This window comes from Channa argus, chromosome 1, assembly GCF_033026475.1.
Source record: "Channa argus isolate prfri chromosome 1, Channa argus male v1.0, whole genome shotgun sequence".
NCBI lineage: Eukaryota > Metazoa > Chordata > Actinopteri > Anabantiformes > Channidae > Channa > Channa argus.
The window spans coordinates 45,464,134-45,484,048 of NC_090197.1; the positions used below are offsets into that span (position 1 = coordinate 45,464,134).

A 19,915-nucleotide genomic window follows, 5' to 3' on the forward strand; every position below is an offset into this window, starting at 1 on the left:
TCACTATTGATGGAGTGGAGTGGAATGACGTCAAGTTTTTCCAGCTTGCTGCCCAGTGGCCAACTCATGTTAAGCACTTCCCAGTGGGAATCTTTGGTTACACTAAGTCCGTGTGACCCCAGCCACCATCCATTCATCCACCACCAGACTCTCTGCTGCACTTGTCTCACAGAGAGGCTACAGAGTATTAGAGCAAAAGCCAATGGGCCCCCGGCAGTTATAGTTTTCCTGTGGAAATCTTACTGGCTCACAACCACGTGTTTAATACACAAACTTCATGTTGTCAATTTGATGTTTTTTTTGATGTTGTTGGGTGTTGTTGTTGTTTTTTTACACACTACAGAAAGAACAAGTACTATTTTGTAAGATTTGTGCTACTGCCTCTGAGGTATTTTGAGGTTTTTGAAAATTTGCCACATTTCAATAATGGCAGCTGTGTTTGCACTTTGTTTTTGTTAACATTTTATTATTTCTGTGAAATCCTACATTTATTGTTACTCTATAGACAATGGAGGAGTGTGGTGGTGATGTGCAGTGGCGTGTGTGAGATTGTTTGAGACTGTGTTTGTTGTTGACAGTTGGAATATTGCTGTGAAACTAGATGGAATTCTCTTCTAACTCAGTGCTCCGTTTTCTTACTCATCCCTTTACTTTCTCAAAAAGGTCAAACTTTTATAAAACGAACATAAAGTTCTTTCTGCCTCCTTGTTTTTAAGCACACTGTGTAGCTAAAGCAAATAATAAAAAAAAAAACTACAAGTAAGGTATTTTTGAAGGTAGCTACAATGAATGTAGCTACAACATGTTTGTAACACGTAAGTTGTTCAGCAATTTAGTTTACTCATGTAAACGCTGAATATTTTCATATGTACATTTAGAATGTACAGTAGGATTCACTTAGAAGCAGGCTAACTTGGCACACATGAGAACATATATCCAAATTTAGCTGCACCTGTTTCAAGGCTTCAGTTGGTTTAGATTTTCCTCCTGTGTTATAATTGGGTTTTCTTGGAGTAACTTCAGGTTATAACAGCATTAATTTAGTAAACATCCCAACCCCGCATTCAGCTTGATGTACTCGATTGTCCAAGTGGATGCCTCACGGACCTGCAGTGACTTAGCAAATACTGGATTGCTTCAGATGTGCAGTGATGTGCCAAAGTCAAGTGTGTTTTACAATCCAACGACCAGAGCTCTTGGCTTGGCCAAATTTTCTGTGGTGTTCAACTGAAAACTAATTTAATACATATAATGTATTTGTGGTCCCTGTGAAGATCCGTATTAAGATTAGTTCATTTCCGTGCTCCTCATTTGGCCAAATGTAAATGTATTTACAAGATACACAGAAACTAACCAAGAAATTGCCATTTCCTCCTTGTTATACAGCTTCACTGTGGCTGGACATGCAACATACTGATTGGTGCAGTATTGTACTATGGGTCAGTTTCTTATGAGAATGAGTTGATAAACTTGATATTTACAAGATATGATGGAAATGTATGGATGTCCAAGTCACTACGTTTGTGTGTCTGTGTAGGTGTGCTACATGTTTGATGGTACTCCTCTATATTGTTATGTGAAACTTTTTCAATAGGAAACCTTTGGACAAAGGGGCTTCTGTATGAGTTTGTTGTTGCTTTTTATAAAGTAAAGACCTACAAGCTTTGATAGGCTGGCTTTTTTTTAGTATTGTATATAAATATATACAAGATATTCTATTGTGAATCGCAAATCCCCCTTACTCTAAATTGAAAGCACAATAGCTTACCTTTACTTCTTGACCTAAATGCCAAATATATTTACAGAGCTCATAACTATGAAGTTGACCTGTACAATGCAAACACTAACTATACTTCTGATACATTTCCCTCACTTTGTAATGCACTTTCATGTGGTTTTATACACATTTTAGCTCCAATTGGGTCACAGTTTGGTTTTGAGTTGTTATATTTGAAATGTAAACCACTACCTATTGTCAAGTCGTTTTTTAGTAACAAAATTACCCTTTTTCATAAGGATTTTTGTTTGTGGGTTCAAGCGCCTTCTGAGGTCTAAACAGTCGTGGTTGTTTGTTAATGTTTTGCCACTTGATGTTTTAACGGCTTATTTTGCAGCTACCACCCTGCGAGTCTTCTTGACTATACAGTCAAGTTTTCCTGCTTTTTGATGGGTTCAGTCTTATTCAGGAGACCACTTGGCCCTTTACATAATTGTAACATGGGATGTCAAGTGTTTGCCAAGGCAGAGTTGTTTGAGCGAATTTGTCATGCAAGTTTCCCTTTTTAAATGCTGAAAGGACATGACAAAGTGTATTTCAGTGTATTTGACCTCGACCTTTTTTTTTTCCTCCCCTAAATCTAGAGGTAGCATGGGGGTGTTTTACAAGGCTGGATCAATGAGCAGGCATGCTCACTTTATTCAGTTATTTAGTACTGCAAAAAAATTAACATCAGTGTTACTGTTCATTAATAGTAGGACAAGGATTACAACATGCCATCTCATTGCTCCTGTTACTTGAAATGCCACCCAGTGTCTTTGCACAAACCCTATTTTAAATGACAGTATTTTTGAATCTACCACTAAAAATATGGGTAACTCTGCATGTTTTACTATAGATGTAAATATGTTTTGGATTTTTATATTGTTTCTTTCCATGCTCTCACAAGCAGTTGTGTTTAATAAAATTTTTAATCTTCTGTAACAACAGTTTGTCTTTATTCATATTTTCTCTCCACATACTTTTCAGTCGAATGACCAAAAACAACTTTCATATTATTATGGAACATACGACACCAGTTTTCAGTCCTTAGCACATTTCTACTGGTATCATTTAGCTGAGATTGCTGGCAGGTTGATGTAACTCTTCATTGGAGGGAGAGGTTTAATTTTGCGTCCAGCCCAGCCCCCCTTCCTCTTCCACAAGCCACTTGAAGGACGAATTCCAAGCCAGCGATTCCGACCAGCTTTGCCTATGATTCTTTTATTGTGGTCAACGTTGGAGACGCGCCCCACCGTTGCCACACAGGTCTCTAGCACCTGAGCGCATCAAAGACAACATTAAGTTCAGAAGAGAATGTGGATTTAATACAGCTCGAATAATGTGAATACAAATACACTCACCTGAACCTGCTGCTTTGAAGGAAGTTGAACGATTGCTGTTCCATTTACTTTACGAAGTAGAACACCACTTGTGCCTGACACAATGAATAACACCATTCTATTTAACTTTAGAACATTTACAGTGAGTACTGCACAAGACATTTGTGTAGTGATATTGCCTTGCTCAGGCAAAACATGAGACAACATAACCAAAATAAAAATACATATAGCGTAACCTTTCATAAAGGTGATAATTCTATGCATATTTAAATTGAGGTTAAAATGGGTAGTGGAGTCGTACTGAAGGGCACTATAAGAAGAGGTGGTTCTAATGTTTTGGCCACCATGTATAAAATAAAAGAGGCCCAAATCATCAGAACCTATGTCTGCACTCCAGTACGGCTCCATTACCCACTTCGACCTCAATAATAAATACATAGTGGAATTACCACCTTTCTGACATTTTCAACCATTTCAAATTCTAACCTAAATGTAGAATTCGTGGTGGAGACATTGGATTGCATTAAATTGCACAGGTGGTCATAATGTTTTGCCTGATCTGTGTCTTGGGTCACAGTAATTGGTCACAATATGCTTTGTTTAACATTGAATAATAGTCAATTGAGTAAGGTTTTTACCTATTTTGATAAATTAGTAATAAATTTGGTCTCAATGTGCAAAGAATTTACACATTTACAGGTCCCAGATTCTAAGAAGGCCATGTGCCAAAACAAAGTTATAACAAAGGAGATTTTTGTATTAGTCAATCAGTGTTTCTGAGTTCTTTTCATCTCACATTCCAGCTTCTCAAATATGTTATTTGCAGCTTTTATTTTGGTTTTATTTGCTCTTGTCATAAATATTTGATGCAATGTTATAATTAACACTGGGAAACCAGTATGGGCATTTCATCATTTCGTGACTTTACAGACTTTCAAATATTTATTTAAAAAAAAAAAAACATGCAGTAATCTGTAAAAAATAATGATTACCTGCAGCGCGAATATACTCTGCCCCTTTTCCTGGTTGTATTTCTAGGTTGTTCACCAGTGTCCCCACAGAAAGAGCACCCAGTGGATAGGCATCACCTTCATTTGCTGAGACTATGAAATAAAACAAATGTTTGATGGTACATTAGGCCCACAATATCCAACATTCCCTAAATCTATTATTATATTAAGAAAAGTTGAGAGGTTGAAAAAACAAAGAGTCAACCTCATACCTGCCATACGTCCGATAACTCCGGACGTTTTAATAATATCTCCAGCCTGCATGTTCTCTGTAGCAATGATCCATCTTTTACGGTTGCCTCCAGCTACCAGGGCAATGTCAGCAGACCTGTGTTTGAAACAAAGATTAAGGGTAACTATATACTCATGACAGTATACATCCTGATTATGATCAAAGCTGATTTCACCTGCACGGGTCATATCGAACTTCCACAACCTTCTCTTCAAAAGGCTTGGCCTCTTTTTCAGATTCATAGTGCAGTCGCTGGAAGTCAATCCACCGGTACCTTTGTTTATGGCCACCTCCAATACCGTGTGTCTGTATCTTTCCTGTAAGAGAGAGAGAGAGAGAGAACATGATAAGAAACTAGTTTTACTTGGCTGTACTCAGTGCACCGTTGTATTACAGTTGTTATTACAGAAATTCAAGCCGCAAGCCCTCCATTCAAAGCTTCAATAATTGATGAGATGACTGATTTTATACTACAAAAGAGAGCTGCAACTAGCCATTTTATTTTATTAATGATTATTCTGCCAATTATTTTCCTGTCAGATAATAGTGAGATGAAAAATCATTACAATTTCTTATAGCCAAAAGTAAAATCTTTAAATTGCTTTCTTTCAGACCACAACTCAAAGATGTATAACACAAGCAAATAATCACAACTCGTAAACAACAATTTGATAAGGACATTTTTATTTTGTTAATGTTTCTTAATATCTGTTGATCAACAAATTAAAAAAAATCTGCTATCTTTTAAATTGTTTTAAAATGTATAAAGTCTTCCTTCTTTAGGACTTTTTCACATTTTTTTCAATAGAAAGAAAAAGCTGTTTACTAATCAAAAATAGACTACTAGCTAGAAACTAGACGGTTTTGAACTCTTTTGAACAACTTTTGAATTGTTAAAAGGGTATATTATATTTTATTCAGATCTCATAAATTCAGGTGCATTTTACAATTGTCTACTCCAGTCAGGCCTGAACTAGATAGATAATGAAGAACAAAAATCCATCTTAAACTGTTTTGATTAGTAATCTTATAATCTACTTGCAAAAACCAGATTTAGACCTGCACATTACAAGCCAACTATAAATGTATCCTCCTTCAAACTTGTCTGTAAACATACGATTACTTATCCTAGTCAGCTATACTCTTAACCTGAATGATCTCTGCCTCCTGTCTTTTTCATTCCTATAGGCCTGATGGTGTACTTCTCCCTCCGTTTCCAATACGTCCTGTTCTGCTCCAGAGAAGCTGTGGTGAGGAATCCCCTGCACTGTCCAACTGTGCTGGGCACATGAGTTCCCAGCTTCGTCTGTGCAACTGCCTGTCAAGAAAGATACAAATTTCTCTAGTAATTGTAGAGATACAGGTTTGCAGTATGACCGCCAGCTATGGATTCTTACCTGCGAGGAAAGGAAAGTAGGCTGGGAGACCGTCAATGACCGCAGAGCTCGTGTTAGACAGGACACCGCCATATCTCTTCACCTGGCAGAGCTGGAGGGCAGCGGAGAGGCCGTTTGACATCTTTTATTTTTGGATCTTCAGCTGATAGGTTAGTTATTTCCACTACCTGATGGGCGACGTTAACTTTACCGTAGTCGATACAATGTTTCCCACGCTTGGCTTAGGGTGCACTATAGCTAGTTAATCAAATCAGCTTTGACTAGCTTATGCTGTGGCTACAAAATGAGGTTAATTCGGCTCTGTGACCACACGTGCCTTTTAGTTTTCTTTTCTTAATCAAGTGAAAATGAATCTTATGTGCAATTTGAGATGTACGCCAGAATGACAGAAACACGAAACTTACCTTTATTTCGTCGCGAATTTACAGACGGCGTCCTTCACGGTCCTGCGCGCTACGTCGCGCTCGGATGACGTACACCCCAACTTCATGCTAACTCTGAAAACATTTGGATTTAAGATTTTACATCGTACTACTGTCATTCTGCATGGCATCAGTTTGTGCTCATTTCTCACAGAAAGTTATAGCTTAAAAGTTAATAGTAAACCGTTATTGTGAGGTTTGTAGCGTGTAAACGGGCCCATGGACAAATCAAAAAACGTTCCCAATCTTCCTACACACGTGCAAAACCCTTAAACCTAAAGTGAACTTTGTATTTCTAACACAGATTCCGATCTGTGGCCCACATTTTTAGTATGGATTGAAACCAATAAAATATACTTTATTTCATAAAATTACATTAGTTAATCACAAAAGGCTTTTTGATGGGTTCCATTTTTCATGTTTTCCCATGAATACATGTTTGACTCAAACAATGTTATACAACTAAGAGGAACTACACCTATCTCGGCAAAGTAGAAGTCATAGTTAACTTTATTATAATTCTGCTATATAACCAGGACATATAGAGGATAGAAATTTCGTTTCTTTCAGGTCCTCATAATAAACAATACAATACACCATATAATGCAACATAACAAAAATATTAAAAAGCACAATACTGTAGGGGCTGCTATAAAAAAGGGTAATTGTAAACAAAAGGCAGCAAGGTTCATTATAACATAAAATAAATTTCATCTAAATATATTTACATTTAGAAGTCTATATATTTTATTAATCAATCTATTATTTTGCTTGATTTATTTGAAAATTTGGGAAATTTAAATTATACTGACCTGGGAACTTTAATTAGCGTGTTAGTGTTCCCAAAGTAACCATCAGATGTCACCATAAGCTTTTTTTGGCAGTTTGAGGTCGTATTTATAAGCTTCTAAAACACACCCACTGGCCAATTTATTAGGTACACCTGTACAATCCAAAGCAATCAACATAGTAACTTTGCAATATTATATTTTCTCAGTTTTAGGTAGATAAATAGATTACGGCAACGTATGGCTGCCACCTTCTGAATGTTTTGCTACTCTGTGTAAGGAGAAAGCTTTCTCGTAATTAGGTAGCGATTAGGTGAAAGCCAGACATTTTCCCATTCGAATATCATCAACAAAGCGATTCCAGTAAAAACAGCATTTGTTATTGTGGTGATATCTCTGTGAAGGAGATTTCGCATGGACTCATTCTTGCAGATGATTTCTCCTAAGAAAAGCGGGGTAAACAAAATATGACGTCACTATACATCCACTAAGCCGCAGAGGCTGCTGGGAGAGTCTTTTCTGTGCAGACATTTTGGATTTAAAGGGGCTGAGCTACCAGCCAGTCCTAGCTCACGGTAAGTGTTAATTAGCTTAACAATTGATATAATTTTATGAACTATGTATATCACACAGTGTTTGAGAAGTATTATATTAGGGCACCGTGTATATAGCTTTTGAGTTCGACGGCTTGAACTGTGTGAACTCTCATCCACCAGGGAGTGGTAATGCTAGCTAGTTAACCGATCCTCTTGGTCGCGGACGGGAGTAAAAAACATGAAAAAACGCTACTCCTATATTAGTTAAAACAATGAATGTTCATGTAGAAAAACTCATAATAAATTTTTTGAATATAAGGTGTGTTGCAACTGCACTTGCTTTTAGCTAATTATGAACTATAAAGATTAGTCCGTTGTGAACTGCGAAAAGTATAATGAGACGGAATCAGACAACGAGCAGAATAGACGTCAAGTAATAACATCCTAAATTGTTGTTTTTTGCTTTCAGGTAGTTAGCAAAAAACATTAAGAAAACGGTCTTTAGTCCAAACACATCAATGTTATGAATAATCCTTAAAATGTACTTATTAATAATAGTAGATTAAAAAGTAGTTTAGGCTATAGGATTGTTTTCAACATTGCTAGGTGCATCACACTGGAACAGTGTACAGAGCAACTTTACAGACGTGTCATTTTCATAACATTTTTGAAGATACTGATTCTCTGGCTCTTGCATAAGTGGCACTATCCAGGCAGACATATTTCATACAACCATTTGTGGTAAAACTGTCCTTTGGCTGCTGGCATGAGTGGAGTGATGAATGACAGTGTCCGTGGCCCTTCTCTCCTGGTTGTCCCAGGCCCTGCCACACCCTCCTTGATGCCTGGCTGCTCTTTGTTTCTGGCAGTGATGTAGGCAGTATGTTAGATTGCTGTTTGTGTAGAAAACTATGGAAGACGAAAGGATCTGATCTGGTGGTGTCACTACATGAAGAGATGGCACAGAGATGCCTCATCTTATTCCCTTTGCCTGTAGTTTTACTATAATATTATAGTTTTATTACTTTTGTACCACTATTTTTAGACATGTTTGAGTATCTGTAGTGCAATGGTGAAAGGGAGAGATCGGGAGATATGAGTAATGATGATGTTCACCAAAGGGGTGTCTGATTAGGTTATGGTTATGCTTCAGTGTAGAGAATAACGAAGAGCGGAGCCTTCGCTGGGCAAACATAATACAGAGAGGGTCCGGATTGCCACTGCAGAGATGTCAATAAACCAGTCAATATCAATATAGCAAGTTGTTTCTTTAGATTCAATTTTTTGTCATAACACTGTACACTTCTTTTAGGCACTTGATTTGGTTCTGGGTTAGAGATGCTATGACATTGCATTATTCTATGACCTTTGATCCTACTACAAAGTGGAGTCATCTGACTTGTCTATAATGCTCAGTTCCTGATCCAGTCAATGAAAATAATGGCAAAGTTGGATTTGTTATTTATTGTTTTGTTTTGTAGAATTTTTTGTTATAGCTATTGACTAAAGCTGGGGACCTACTATTACATTGTTATTTACACAGTGGACTAAAGGTTTTGTGAGGAGTGGGTTGAACTGGTGAAATACATAAATACCTCTTTTGATCGATTTTTAACTAAGATCCAGGCTGTGACGTGCCTCTAAAATTTAATTTACAGCCCTTTGCTCAGCTAGTTGTTGCAGCTGAAAATATTATAAGTAACAGTAATAAATGCCCAGAGTTGCAGGAATTATTTATTATTTATTTATTTGTTCCCCAGGTTTTATCTTCATGAAAACATTGTAACAATGATCTGTGTTTGGACATTTTTAACCATACTGATCATTGTTGTATTGCGAATGTAATTTTTATACAAAGTTATCAGACCCATCAATGTAATCACGTTATCAGAAATTACACACACCTCAGTTTATGGCTACATTAGTCTTAGAATGTCACCAAAGAGATGGTCTTTCTGTATGTGGACACAAGGTAAATAATTTAATGTGAGATTTATTTTTTGGTGGTAAGATGAAAATCCAGGACATGGAGCAGTGTACCGTTTATATATACTTCATAGTTTGACAAAACATTAGATTTCAGCCTTGCAGCATGCTGTGTGTGCCTTCAACCTTTGTGACATGTGAAACTCCATTTGACCAATTTCCATTGTGTCTCATTAGGTCTATTCCTTTGTGGCGTATGAGTATAGAGTAGCAGAGTCTAGATCAGGCTGGCTCCCTCCCCCATCCTTCCGCTACTCCATACTCCTCTATTTTCCTCCCTCCGTGGGTGGGGCTGTCTTTTGCGCCCTGAGCTGATGCTGGTTTTTCTGACTGAGCAGTGGGAAGGTCACCATCATCCAGCGGGGAACTGCTGTTTTCCTCTTCCCAACATCCAGCTCTCATAGCTATCTTGTTACATTTTCATATGCCTCTGCTACACACTGAATTATTCCTTTTCATTTTAAGAAGGCTCTCTTTGGATTAGCACAGCAGTTTTCTGATGCACTGGCATGTAGCACTATTGCTGGAGGAGGAATAATATTTTTCAGCTTTTAACCGTGCCAAACTCTGATGCTCTGATCTGCCACAGAAACCAAGGTTAGTTTTCTCCACAACCCAGCTGTAACAGTGTCAGCGTTAGTGTAAATGGCTTAAGCCTTTAGCAGGCATTTAGTGACTTAAGTTAATGATGTAATCGTCCTCTTAGTATTGCCAGTGTAGTGTTTATTCAAAGGTATTTTTATGAAGGTTTTTTCATATCTTATTAGTTGTTAACCCTCTTTTAATTTTAAATTGTTTCCCCCCCATAATGTTTCTATATATTGGATACATGTGCCCCTATAATGGTTTAGTTTGCAACCCCATTGAGTAGCTACATTTAGTGAGAGCCAGGAAGACCTGCTAATGCATTTTCTATGTTTACTATGTGTTAAAATGGTCTCTCTGTTGTTACAAGAAGTGAGCCAACAACATTTTATCTCACTAGCTACCAAACTTACTGCTCTTGAATCTTGAGTAATACGTGATGCTGATCATCAGACCATTTGGATTAAAGCCCAAATTTAGTAAATATTTACTTCTGTAAAATGTAATGTGTAACATACATAGGTGAGTTTTTTTTTTTTTAATATATTGCTATACTGCTATATTTGCACATATTTATAAAAGGGAAAAGGATTGTTAAAGATTAATTCAAAGGCAGTCCTTTTAAAGACAACAACATGCCTCTTGGACTTTATCTCATCTTTTTAAGAGGAGAAAATATTAACTTTGGCAGTCCAAAGAAAGCAAAAGACCCTGATAAAAGTGTGTGTTTTATCAAGGCAAAGCTGCTTGTTTCTCCCCTGGCTGACATGAAAGAACTACTTCTCTTTGTTAGCTACTGTATATACTCAGCTAGACAGGCCTTTCATCCACATACAGTGTGGATCAACTGAGACTATGAGTAACTGCAGAGTAAAAATCTGATCTGTGAACTTTTAAAGAGATCATTTCACATGTCATTTACAGGAGGTAATTGCTCTCCACTTTGTATGCCATTTTGCAAATATAACATGGACATGCATTGTACTCCTTTACTGTACACTGTAATAAAATGTTATTAACAGGAGTCATTTGTTTGACCATGCAAATGCCAAGTAAAGTAACACGTTAGTTTTGTTATGACAGAACAGAAGCCTTATCAATTATCTGTGCCGTTTTATGTAATGTACGTTCACCTGAAAACTTGTCTGATGAATTTCTTTAATACTGTAGCACCTTCATGCACATCTAGTAACCACTAACTGTAAGCCCTCTTATCATATTGTTTTTGGCATGCTGTATATATTTGCCTGACTTTAATAATTGGCCCTATGTTTTTTTTACTTAGAAAAAAATGTAAGTTAGCAATAAATACAATGTTACAAGTGTTCTATACTTTTACATAGTCATTTGGTCATGCAAAACCTTTACATGTTTCAGAAAGAGTTTATCATATTATTGAAGTGTTTACCCTTGATTCTGGACATTTCTAAAGATTTAGCTGTATCAGTGGATTTACATTTTACTGCTCCTCTTTTTGTACCTGTATGAAAGCAAAGGGATAATTATATATGAAGTACACCAAAGCACTTTGTAGATGAGAGACGCTCAGTGTCAAAGCTGTTAATCGCCATGTTTCAGCATTTTATTGGCGTTATCAGGATACTACCTGCATATCATCAAGCCTATTCACCCTTCTGCCTTCACAATGCAGAGCATGAAAAATTCTTCTATCTGTAAAATTATTTGCAGCAAATACACTCTGCATACATAGAAATGGATTGATCAATGGATTTGAGTATGTAGATTTATGAACAAAAGGATGCTTTTAGATAAAGGGGGGAAAATTAACAATTTTAAGTTGCGACACCTGAGGATAGAGTCATTTGTCTTCTCTGATCTTCTTGTCTTCTCACACACTTTATGGTTAGGCTAGGCAACACCTTTTTATTTGTCAATTATTGCCTCCTTCTTACTCATCAAAAGCCCTCACAACTGGTGGCTAACTTTTTGTGTCATCCTGATAAAAGCACCTTTCCACAGGCTGACTGCCATCCAGGTGGCCAGTGGTAAACCGTAATATCTGCCCCTCTTTGTCTATTCTCCATCATAAGTAACACTACTTTAACAGAGCCCAGCTGTGTACATGAGGTGACAGGCATAACATCACAAGTGTGGTGCCAGACGTCCAGTTGGATTTGTCACCCATGTGTCTTTGAATTGTAAAGTTGGGTTATTGTCAAGCTTTGTAAATTGCCTATAAGACATTTTTAGGTCAATAAAGTTAAGAAACAGTGCCATTTAAACTGCAACATTATTCAACCGGCAGAGGATTAAAAAAGCAACAATTTTAATAATTGTTGAATTTATTTTATTTAAGAAATTATATCTAAATATTCTGGGTCCATGCCTCTGAAATGTGTTTAGTGCTTATGTCATTGTAAACTTAAGTATAATTTCAGCAGTATAAAGGTGTCACAGGTGATGGAAATTAAGGTAATTAGAATTTTTACATTTCCTGACATTTAAAAGAACAAATTAGCAATCATTCAGTGATCAGTTAATCAAGAAAATAATCAGTAAGGTGCAGCTGTAGTAATCTTTGGTAAGGATGACTTATCATGCTGTGATGTGTAGTTGAATTTTTAATCTGGCAATCAATGACCGTAGTTGAATACTAAAGAGAAATGTTTTTTTTTTTGTTGCAGCAACATTGATTGCAGTCATTGTTTGTTTGGTTTTTATAATAAAAAGTTTTATAGTTACTTATGGTAATTTTTTATAGCTTTTTTTTTGTCTCTTTTAAATCATCTTAATAGATGGTTGGCTGAAAGCAAGCAGAGAGGCAGGGAGTGGCTTAATTGTATAGTGTATTTTTCTCTAAGCAGATGGCTCTCAGCTGGTGGTTATTACTGCAAGCCCCCTTCCTTAACCTGCTTTCCTCACCGCTGCTAAAATACATAGGGCTTTACCATTGCCTGGACCCCAGTTGGAAGGGCAGGGCTGCTTTTTGCACTGACATAAACATGATGCAACCAACAGTGACGTGGCTCAGTGAGTCATAGGTTATTCGAACTCTGTAAAAACATATATCATGTAGCATGAAAACACTAAAGGACTGACATTTTGTCAGAAAAATATTATTGACAGAGGATTTTTTGGGAACTAGGTAGCTGATATTACTGAGACTTTTGTCATGTCATCCTTTCCTTGGCTCTGTAGCCTAAAATGCTGCCAGCTAGGCCGCTGTTTGGATACAGTGCTTGCAGCAGAAGGCACCCACACTGCAGCAAAGTTCCACTGCAAGTAGCAACCCAGCCTCCAAACAAAGCTTATTATAGCCCAATTCCCAATAGCCTGTACAGCAGAATATTTCCCCATGGCCCTTGTCTTTGAGCGGGCATTTGAAACATGTCTGTAAATTATTAGTGGCTGTTTATTCAACACTCTTACAGCATTGTCATTTTAATTGCACCTTTTTCACATCACATTAAACTTAATACATTGTGTAAAAATTGTGCAAAAATGTAATCCCTCCTCTTTGCTGTGTTGATTTAAAAAGTTAATTTTCCCGTTTCTTGCTATTGTGTTGCTGGAAGATAATGGCCACCGTTTTGTTAACCAGGGATCAAAATGACATGGTGTTTGTCAGAGTCGAGGGCAGAACTCTATAGTCAGATTTAGACATATTGGATATCTTTAATCTGAGAATGAAGAGTGGCTTCTTTTATGTCACTCTACCAGAGTATATCTTAGATGTCTATTCTTAAAACATAATTTGTTACTAAAGAGACAGCTCAAGAAAATGAAAGTAAAAAGAAGTAGTAGTTTAGATTGTTGTAGTTTATATTATTTTGGATAATCTGTGCTTTAACAAGCACAGCTGCATGTTTAAAAAAAAAAAAACCTGAAAATACCCTCAGTGTGACAGCTGCTGGTCCTACATTGTCATAAAGGTCAGTCTAACAGACTTTTTTCCATTTGTTTCAGGCTTCCCTGAGCTACATAAAAGATGTCCACCATGGTATATCCACGGGAAGAGAAACTTGAGAAGCTCTCTCAGGAGGAGATCATCTCCAACACAAAGCTGGTGATCCAAGGTCTTGAAGCCCTGAAGAATGAGCACAACTCCATCCTCCACAGTCTCCTTGAGACCATTAAGTGCCTAAAGAAGGATGAAGAAGCCAACCTGGTACATGAGAAGTCCAACCTGCTCCGCAAATCAGTGGAGATGATTGAACTTGGCCTAGGTGAAGCACAGGTAACGCAGACTGCTGGTGGATGTAATCCTAAAATGCATATTTCAATTTAGCATTGTAGTAGATTTTTAATTTTGTTAATTACCCTACACAGCAATGTGTTACTGTCTTTACTACAGGTACTATTTCTGTGTCCTCATAGTTTTCTCATTCTTTTTTGAACTAGCATGGTGATCATGATTTATTAAGAATCAGCCCCAGTTTTGTATTTTAAGTCATTGCTCTTCAGTGCTGTCTACATTCCAGGTGATGCTGGCCCTGTCCAACCACCTGAATGCAGTGGAGTCTGAGAAGCAAAAGCTGCGTGCGCAGGTGAGGAGGCTTTGCCAGGAAAACCACTGGCTGCGCGATGAGCTGGCCAATACCCAGCAGAAGCTTCAGAAGAGTGAGCAGAGTGTGGCTCAACTGGAGGAGGAGAAAAAACACTTGGAGTTCATGAACCAGCTCAAAAAATATGATGAAGATGTTTCACCCACTGTAAGTTGTGTCTTATTGCCTATTGTATTTCTTTACTACATGTCAAGCTGAAGTCTTTATAAAGCTTTATATAAACTTAAATAAATTACTATAAATAACTAATTATAACATTATCTATAACGTGTTTTATTTCTACCTATTGGCACTCAAAGCGCTTTAGACTGCTTCTTATTCACCCATTCACACTCACACTCACACACCTGTGGGGGAGCTGCTATGCAGCTGGCCAACACTCACCGGGAGCAACTAAGTTGGGGTTCAGTGTCTTGCTCAAGACTGTGACTGGAGGAGGTGGGGATTGAACCAACAACTGTAAAATTGGTGGACAACCACTCTACCTTCCTGCGCCACAGTCGCAGGATTAGGGTGATGACTTGTTATCATAAGTGAATTAAAACTGTAATAATCAGAAAATACTAATACACACACATTTTTTTCAAAATGCTTATAACAGACATGTTATCATTAAAAAAAATACCTCTTTGTGAAGAGAATAATCAAATAACCAAAAGTATAAAAAATACTTCACAAACTCAAAGGAGATTTTTCCTTTATTTACTTTTAGTTTACATGCTTCAGCTATGCCTTTGTCATTGTGCAAATACCAACCTCAGCTGCCCCTTTTTGTCTATGGTTGAGCAGGATGTCCTTTACCTTTAGTGCCAGAAAGAGGAATTGTTATGGTTTTGCAGGAATAAGCATTTTAGGTCCATGTTGATATGGTGATGGGAATGAATCACTTCACATTATGACTTTAACCCTATTGATCATAAGATGAATAGGCTATATGTTCTAACTGCTTAATTCAGCAAAAACCCATCATTAGAATTTCATGAAGCGTCTTTGCTCTTGCTCCAGAAGCAGCTTTTCCATTTTCCAGCTTTTACCAGGTATTAATACAATCTTTTGATAGATATGGATGAGTCTAATTTATCTGTAATCCAATTTACCAGGTCAAAGTGAAATGATGAGTTTACAATATCTAAATTAGTCAACACTATGTATAAAACATATATACGCTTATATACATTTTTTGGTCCATATATAGTAATTGCTTTATGTTCATGAAATGTTATTGTGGAACCCTTAGGTTAAAGGTTTCAAAAGAAACAAAAAACTATGTGCTACTGTTCTTTTCTCCATGCCAGTATAATCATGTAAATATCAAGCTTGCAAACAGAGATTCTTACAGGCATATTTGCCCAAATGTTATCAGATCATTGTGCTTTTCATACTTTGGTCTATTTGTGGTTATGTCATATCTTTCATGCATGTTTCCTGAATGGTCATCCAGTCTGTCTGTCAGGTGTCAGTTTTGTTTCTTCTCATTAGCAGGAGGAGAAGGACCGAGAAACACCAAAGGACTCTCTGGACGACCTCTTCCCCAATGATGAAGAGGAGCATGGCCAAGGAAGTAAGAACAACAGCAAACAACCGCTTAATATAGCACAATGATTATACTCACTAATGTAAAACCTTGGAGCAAATCTTTTTGTCACAGAGGAGTTGACTCCCAGAATAATATAGTATTCTTCTGATTAAATACATAAATCTGCACCAAGGGTCTTAGTCAAGACATCTTCTTTGAACAAGAGAAATCTGGCATGTTTGTTTTGGATTTAAGTTAACGTAGGTCTGATTAACCCTGTGTTACTTCCTTTATTCTGTAAATCAACCTAAGTCCAGTTTTCTTTTAGAGAAAAAAAAATTGTCATTTTGGTAAAAACTAATTTGATTACCTCTGTAATCTAATTAATATTAGAAGCCACTGTACATTGTGCCTGCAAATGTATTCGGTAATATAAACTGGTGAAACAATCAAGGTGACCTTTGCTCTGTGTGTCTACCTTCTATATTCCACAGTGCAGCAGCAACACAACAGTGCAGCTGTGGCTGCAGCCCAGCAGGGAGGATATGAGATCCCAGCTCGTCTGAGAACCCTGCACAACCTCGTGATTCAATATGCCTCTCAGGGCAGGTACGAGGTGGCTGTCCCCCTCTGCAAGCAAGCTTTGGAAGACTTGGAAAAGACCTCTGGACATGACCACCCTGATGTTGCCACCATGCTCAATATCCTGGCCTTAGTCTACAGGTGTGGAAATAAAAAAACTCACAACACCTTTAGTTACTTCTGTTGCTTGTGATATTACAAATTTATTAAGAACAAGAAATGTTTAGTCTTATTACACTGTGTTGTCTCTCAATGTTTCATGCAGGGATCAGAACAAATACAAAGAGGCAGCCCATCTGCTCAATGACGCTCTCTCCATCCGAGAGAAAACCTTGGGCAAAGACCATCCTGCTGTAAGACTATCATGTGAATCATGTGATAATCTGGACACATCCATTGTTAGAGATTACATAATCACGTAGTGTTTGATCGAACAAATATACAGGACAATTTGCATGGAGAAATGTAAACTTAAAGCCAGATGACTTCTTTTGTGTAAACCAGGTGGTTTTGAGTTCTTTTAAAAAAAAAAGAGTTCTTTAGATTCGACAACAGTGAATTGGGTTCTGATATTGAAGCCAGTTTTAGCTGTAAAGATCAAAGCAAAGCAGAGAAAGGCATAAGTGGTCTTATATAGGTTGTCTCTCTGTATGTTCAGGTTGCCGCAACGCTGAACAACTTGGCTGTGCTGTATGGAAAGAGGGGGAAGTACAAGGAGGCCGAACCTCTGTGTAAGAGGGCTCTGGAGATACGAGAAAAGGTAGGCCATTATCCCTGAATTGCACCAGCAGAACAGCCTACACTGCTATCAAGGCTTCATTTGAACATTAAACTGAAAAATTATCTCATTGGAATAAAGTAATTAACAGTGGTAATATTTCCAAAATGTCATTTGCACATACTGTAACACTAGCTGCTATAAATAGGGAAAAGAGCAAATCATTTTCTTAAATGGTCTGCACTGTTTTTGCTGGGTGCCATTCCTGCATCAGTGGGGAATTTGAGGGTTTAATTGAGAGCACAGCTGAAATGGATAGCAGGCGTTTGGGGAACAAGGCAGGAAATAGAAAGGAGAACTGACAAAACTGCAGGGTTCAGCAGGGTACAGTGTGTCTTTACCTGAAAACTCTATTCTGTACCCTCTCTATTGATCATTCAGCCTTTTATTAGATCTCCTGAGGGCCTGCAGCAAGCAGAGTTGTTGTCTGTGAAAACAGCAAGAGGGGATGGAAATGGAAAAGGGAGAGCTGTGAAAGGGGGCCAACTGAGGCAAAGACGAGCTGAAATTAAATTCATAACCTTTAATTCTTGATTTCAATTTCCAGGTCCTGGGGAAAGACCACCCAGATGTTGCCAAACAGCTCAACAACCTGGCTCTGCTGTGTCAGAACCAGGGCAAGTATGAGGAGGTGGAGTACTACTACTGCCGTGCCCTGGAGATCTACGAATGTAGGCTGGGCCCAGATGATCCCAATGTAGCCAAAACCAAGAACAACCTGGTGAGAGTTACCTCATGAACTTAGCACTTTCTTTTGACATACTAGTAATTTTGACAAGAAACATGGTCCCTATCGACCTTGGAATGTACTGGAGTAGACACAGGGAGAGTGTACTTTTATTGAGCAAAACACTCATTTGTTCTGTTGGGCTGTGTGGGGTGTTGAGCATACAAGCTGTAACTGCTTTCTGCTTGCATAGCTTTCCTTTGAAATGTGTTTCAAGGCCTTTTTTTTTCTTTCTGCTTCTGTCCTGTCTCCATGATGATAGAGGGGCTATAGGTATACAACAAGTGAGGGTCTGTGGTACTATATTATTTTTCATAAGACACAGCATGCAGGAAAAAATATGTAGACTGACTTCTCCAGCTGTGTCACATTCTGAGTTGGTTCGATCCAACACTGAACTGTGCTTGAATTTACTTTTCTTCATCAGGCATCATGCTTTCTCAAACAAGGGAAATACAAGGAGGCTGAGATTCTGTACAAAGAGATTCTGACTCGCGCTCATGAGAAGGAGTTTGGATCTGTTGATGGTAAGGCCTCATAGTCAATATTGCAGCCTATGCTTTATGGCAGAACTTGAAAATATTAACTAATTCTTCCTGGGTTGATAATTCTTGTTTCCATCAACCCACAAACACGTTGAAAAAAAATCAAAGTTATTTTAAGTGAAAATGTGGAATATTATCTTCCTCTCAAAATATATACATTACATATATAATTCAGATTTCTTCCACCATTGTCTTATCTTTTCACCTACTGTTTGTTCCATACCAGCAAGCAAAGTCAATGATGGGCAGATGGTTAAAAAGTGGACGATGTTCTAAGCCTGGTGCCAACATTTGTCATCCAGAGGACTAAAAGAATCTTTTAAGAACCATTTAATAAAATAGTTTGCTTGTCTAAAAAATGAAAACCTGTAATTTCCTTCTCTTTTTAGTTTAAGGATAACTTTTTCGATGGCTTTGTTCTGAGGATTGGATTGACTATTTTGAAAAACAGATGAAAGTGACTCAACATAATTCACTAGTTTGAAGCACAAATTTCAGAGAGGTTCATTGTTTTATGTGTCACTTAACTTGACAATTGTGCTTAGATGCTTTTAACCTGTTGGGGAATTAAAGGTTAAGGGAAAACAACACAGCAACAGTTAATGTTGAATATCCTTTTTTGTTACATTACATTTGGCAGTTTCAAAGGTATAATTCATAATTCTATGTATTTATATAGATCTGTCTAAATTCATAATGGCGTGATTAGCTTATATTTGTCAGGCTTTCTTATCTTTGATTCAGTAGTACATGTACAGAAAGATCTATATATTTCTTTATTAATTTTGGAAAGAGTTCTAAGACTTCTGCTTACTAATTATTAACAAGTCCCTCAAGGATTTCACTGGTCTTTCTGTTATTGTTGGGGCCCACAATGCCTGATTGCATTACAGCTTTTTTAAGGGGGGTGGAGTTGGTGGATTTAGTTTAATTAGTTATTGCAGTTGAAACATTGTTAATTCCCTGAGGGACTAATCATTTAAGTTCTAGAGTATATTGTGCTGAGTCTTCATATTATTTACAGTTTTCTTAAATATTTAGTCTTCTGGTTAAACAGACTGTGATGTGTCCAGGCCAGAAGTCAGAATTCACCAGATATATAAATGCAGTAAAAAAAAAAGAATAAGAGAAAAAAAAGAGAATAATAGAGAATAATATCTCTGATCAACCTGTTGTACTGTGTGTT

The 19,915-nt window shown here is 37.4% G+C and overlaps 3 protein-coding genes across 15 annotated transcripts in view; 2 read left to right on the forward strand and 1 right to left on the reverse strand.

The window, feature by feature from the left end:
* Positions 1-2,696, forward strand: part of zmp:0000000755 (phosphofurin acidic cluster sorting protein 2) — a 46,075-nt gene extending 43,379 nt beyond the window's left edge. For all 5 annotated transcript variants that reach the window (XM_067525600.1, XM_067525581.1, XM_067525590.1 and 2 more), the window contains one exon: positions 1-2,696. In XM_067525600.1, coding sequence (XP_067381701.1) covers positions 1-116 — 116 coding nt within the window. In that variant the 3' untranslated portion in view covers positions 117-2,696.
* mrpl2 (mitochondrial ribosomal protein L2) lies at positions 2,670-6,192 on the reverse strand. The gene is made up of 8 exons (XM_067525715.1): positions 6,143-6,192; positions 5,739-5,829; positions 5,491-5,659; positions 4,517-4,658; positions 4,322-4,437; positions 4,092-4,202; positions 3,121-3,194; positions 2,670-3,036 (listed from the first exon to the last, which is right to left on the reverse strand). Exons 2-8 carry the CDS (start codon positions 5,808-5,810, stop codon positions 2,827-2,829), a joined length of 894 nt encoding a protein of 297 aa, XP_067381816.1. The 5' UTR covers positions 5,811-5,829; positions 6,143-6,192; the 3' UTR covers positions 2,670-2,826.
* Positions 5,748-19,915, forward strand: part of klc1b (kinesin light chain 1b) — a 23,976-nt gene continuing 9,808 nt past the window's right edge. For 3 of the 9 annotated variants that reach the window (XM_067525630.1, XM_067525668.1, XM_067525685.1), the window contains exons 1-9: positions 7,372-7,523; positions 13,983-14,253; positions 14,498-14,728; positions 16,061-16,142; positions 16,592-16,820; positions 16,945-17,032; positions 17,338-17,439; positions 18,005-18,178; positions 18,612-18,711. In XM_067525630.1, the coding sequence (XP_067381731.1) occupies positions 14,005-14,253; positions 14,498-14,728; positions 16,061-16,142; positions 16,592-16,820; positions 16,945-17,032; positions 17,338-17,439; positions 18,005-18,178; positions 18,612-18,711 (1,255 nt within the window). In that variant the 5' untranslated portion in view covers positions 7,372-7,523; positions 13,983-14,004. Of the gene's footprint in view, positions 5,888-7,371; positions 7,524-9,647; positions 10,068-13,982; positions 14,254-14,497; positions 14,729-16,060; positions 16,143-16,591; positions 16,821-16,944; positions 17,033-17,337; positions 17,440-18,004; positions 18,179-18,611; positions 18,712-19,915 lie in introns of those variants that run through there. The other 6 variants (XM_067525659.1, XM_067525677.1, XM_067525694.1 and 3 more) reach the window with 4 other exon arrangements.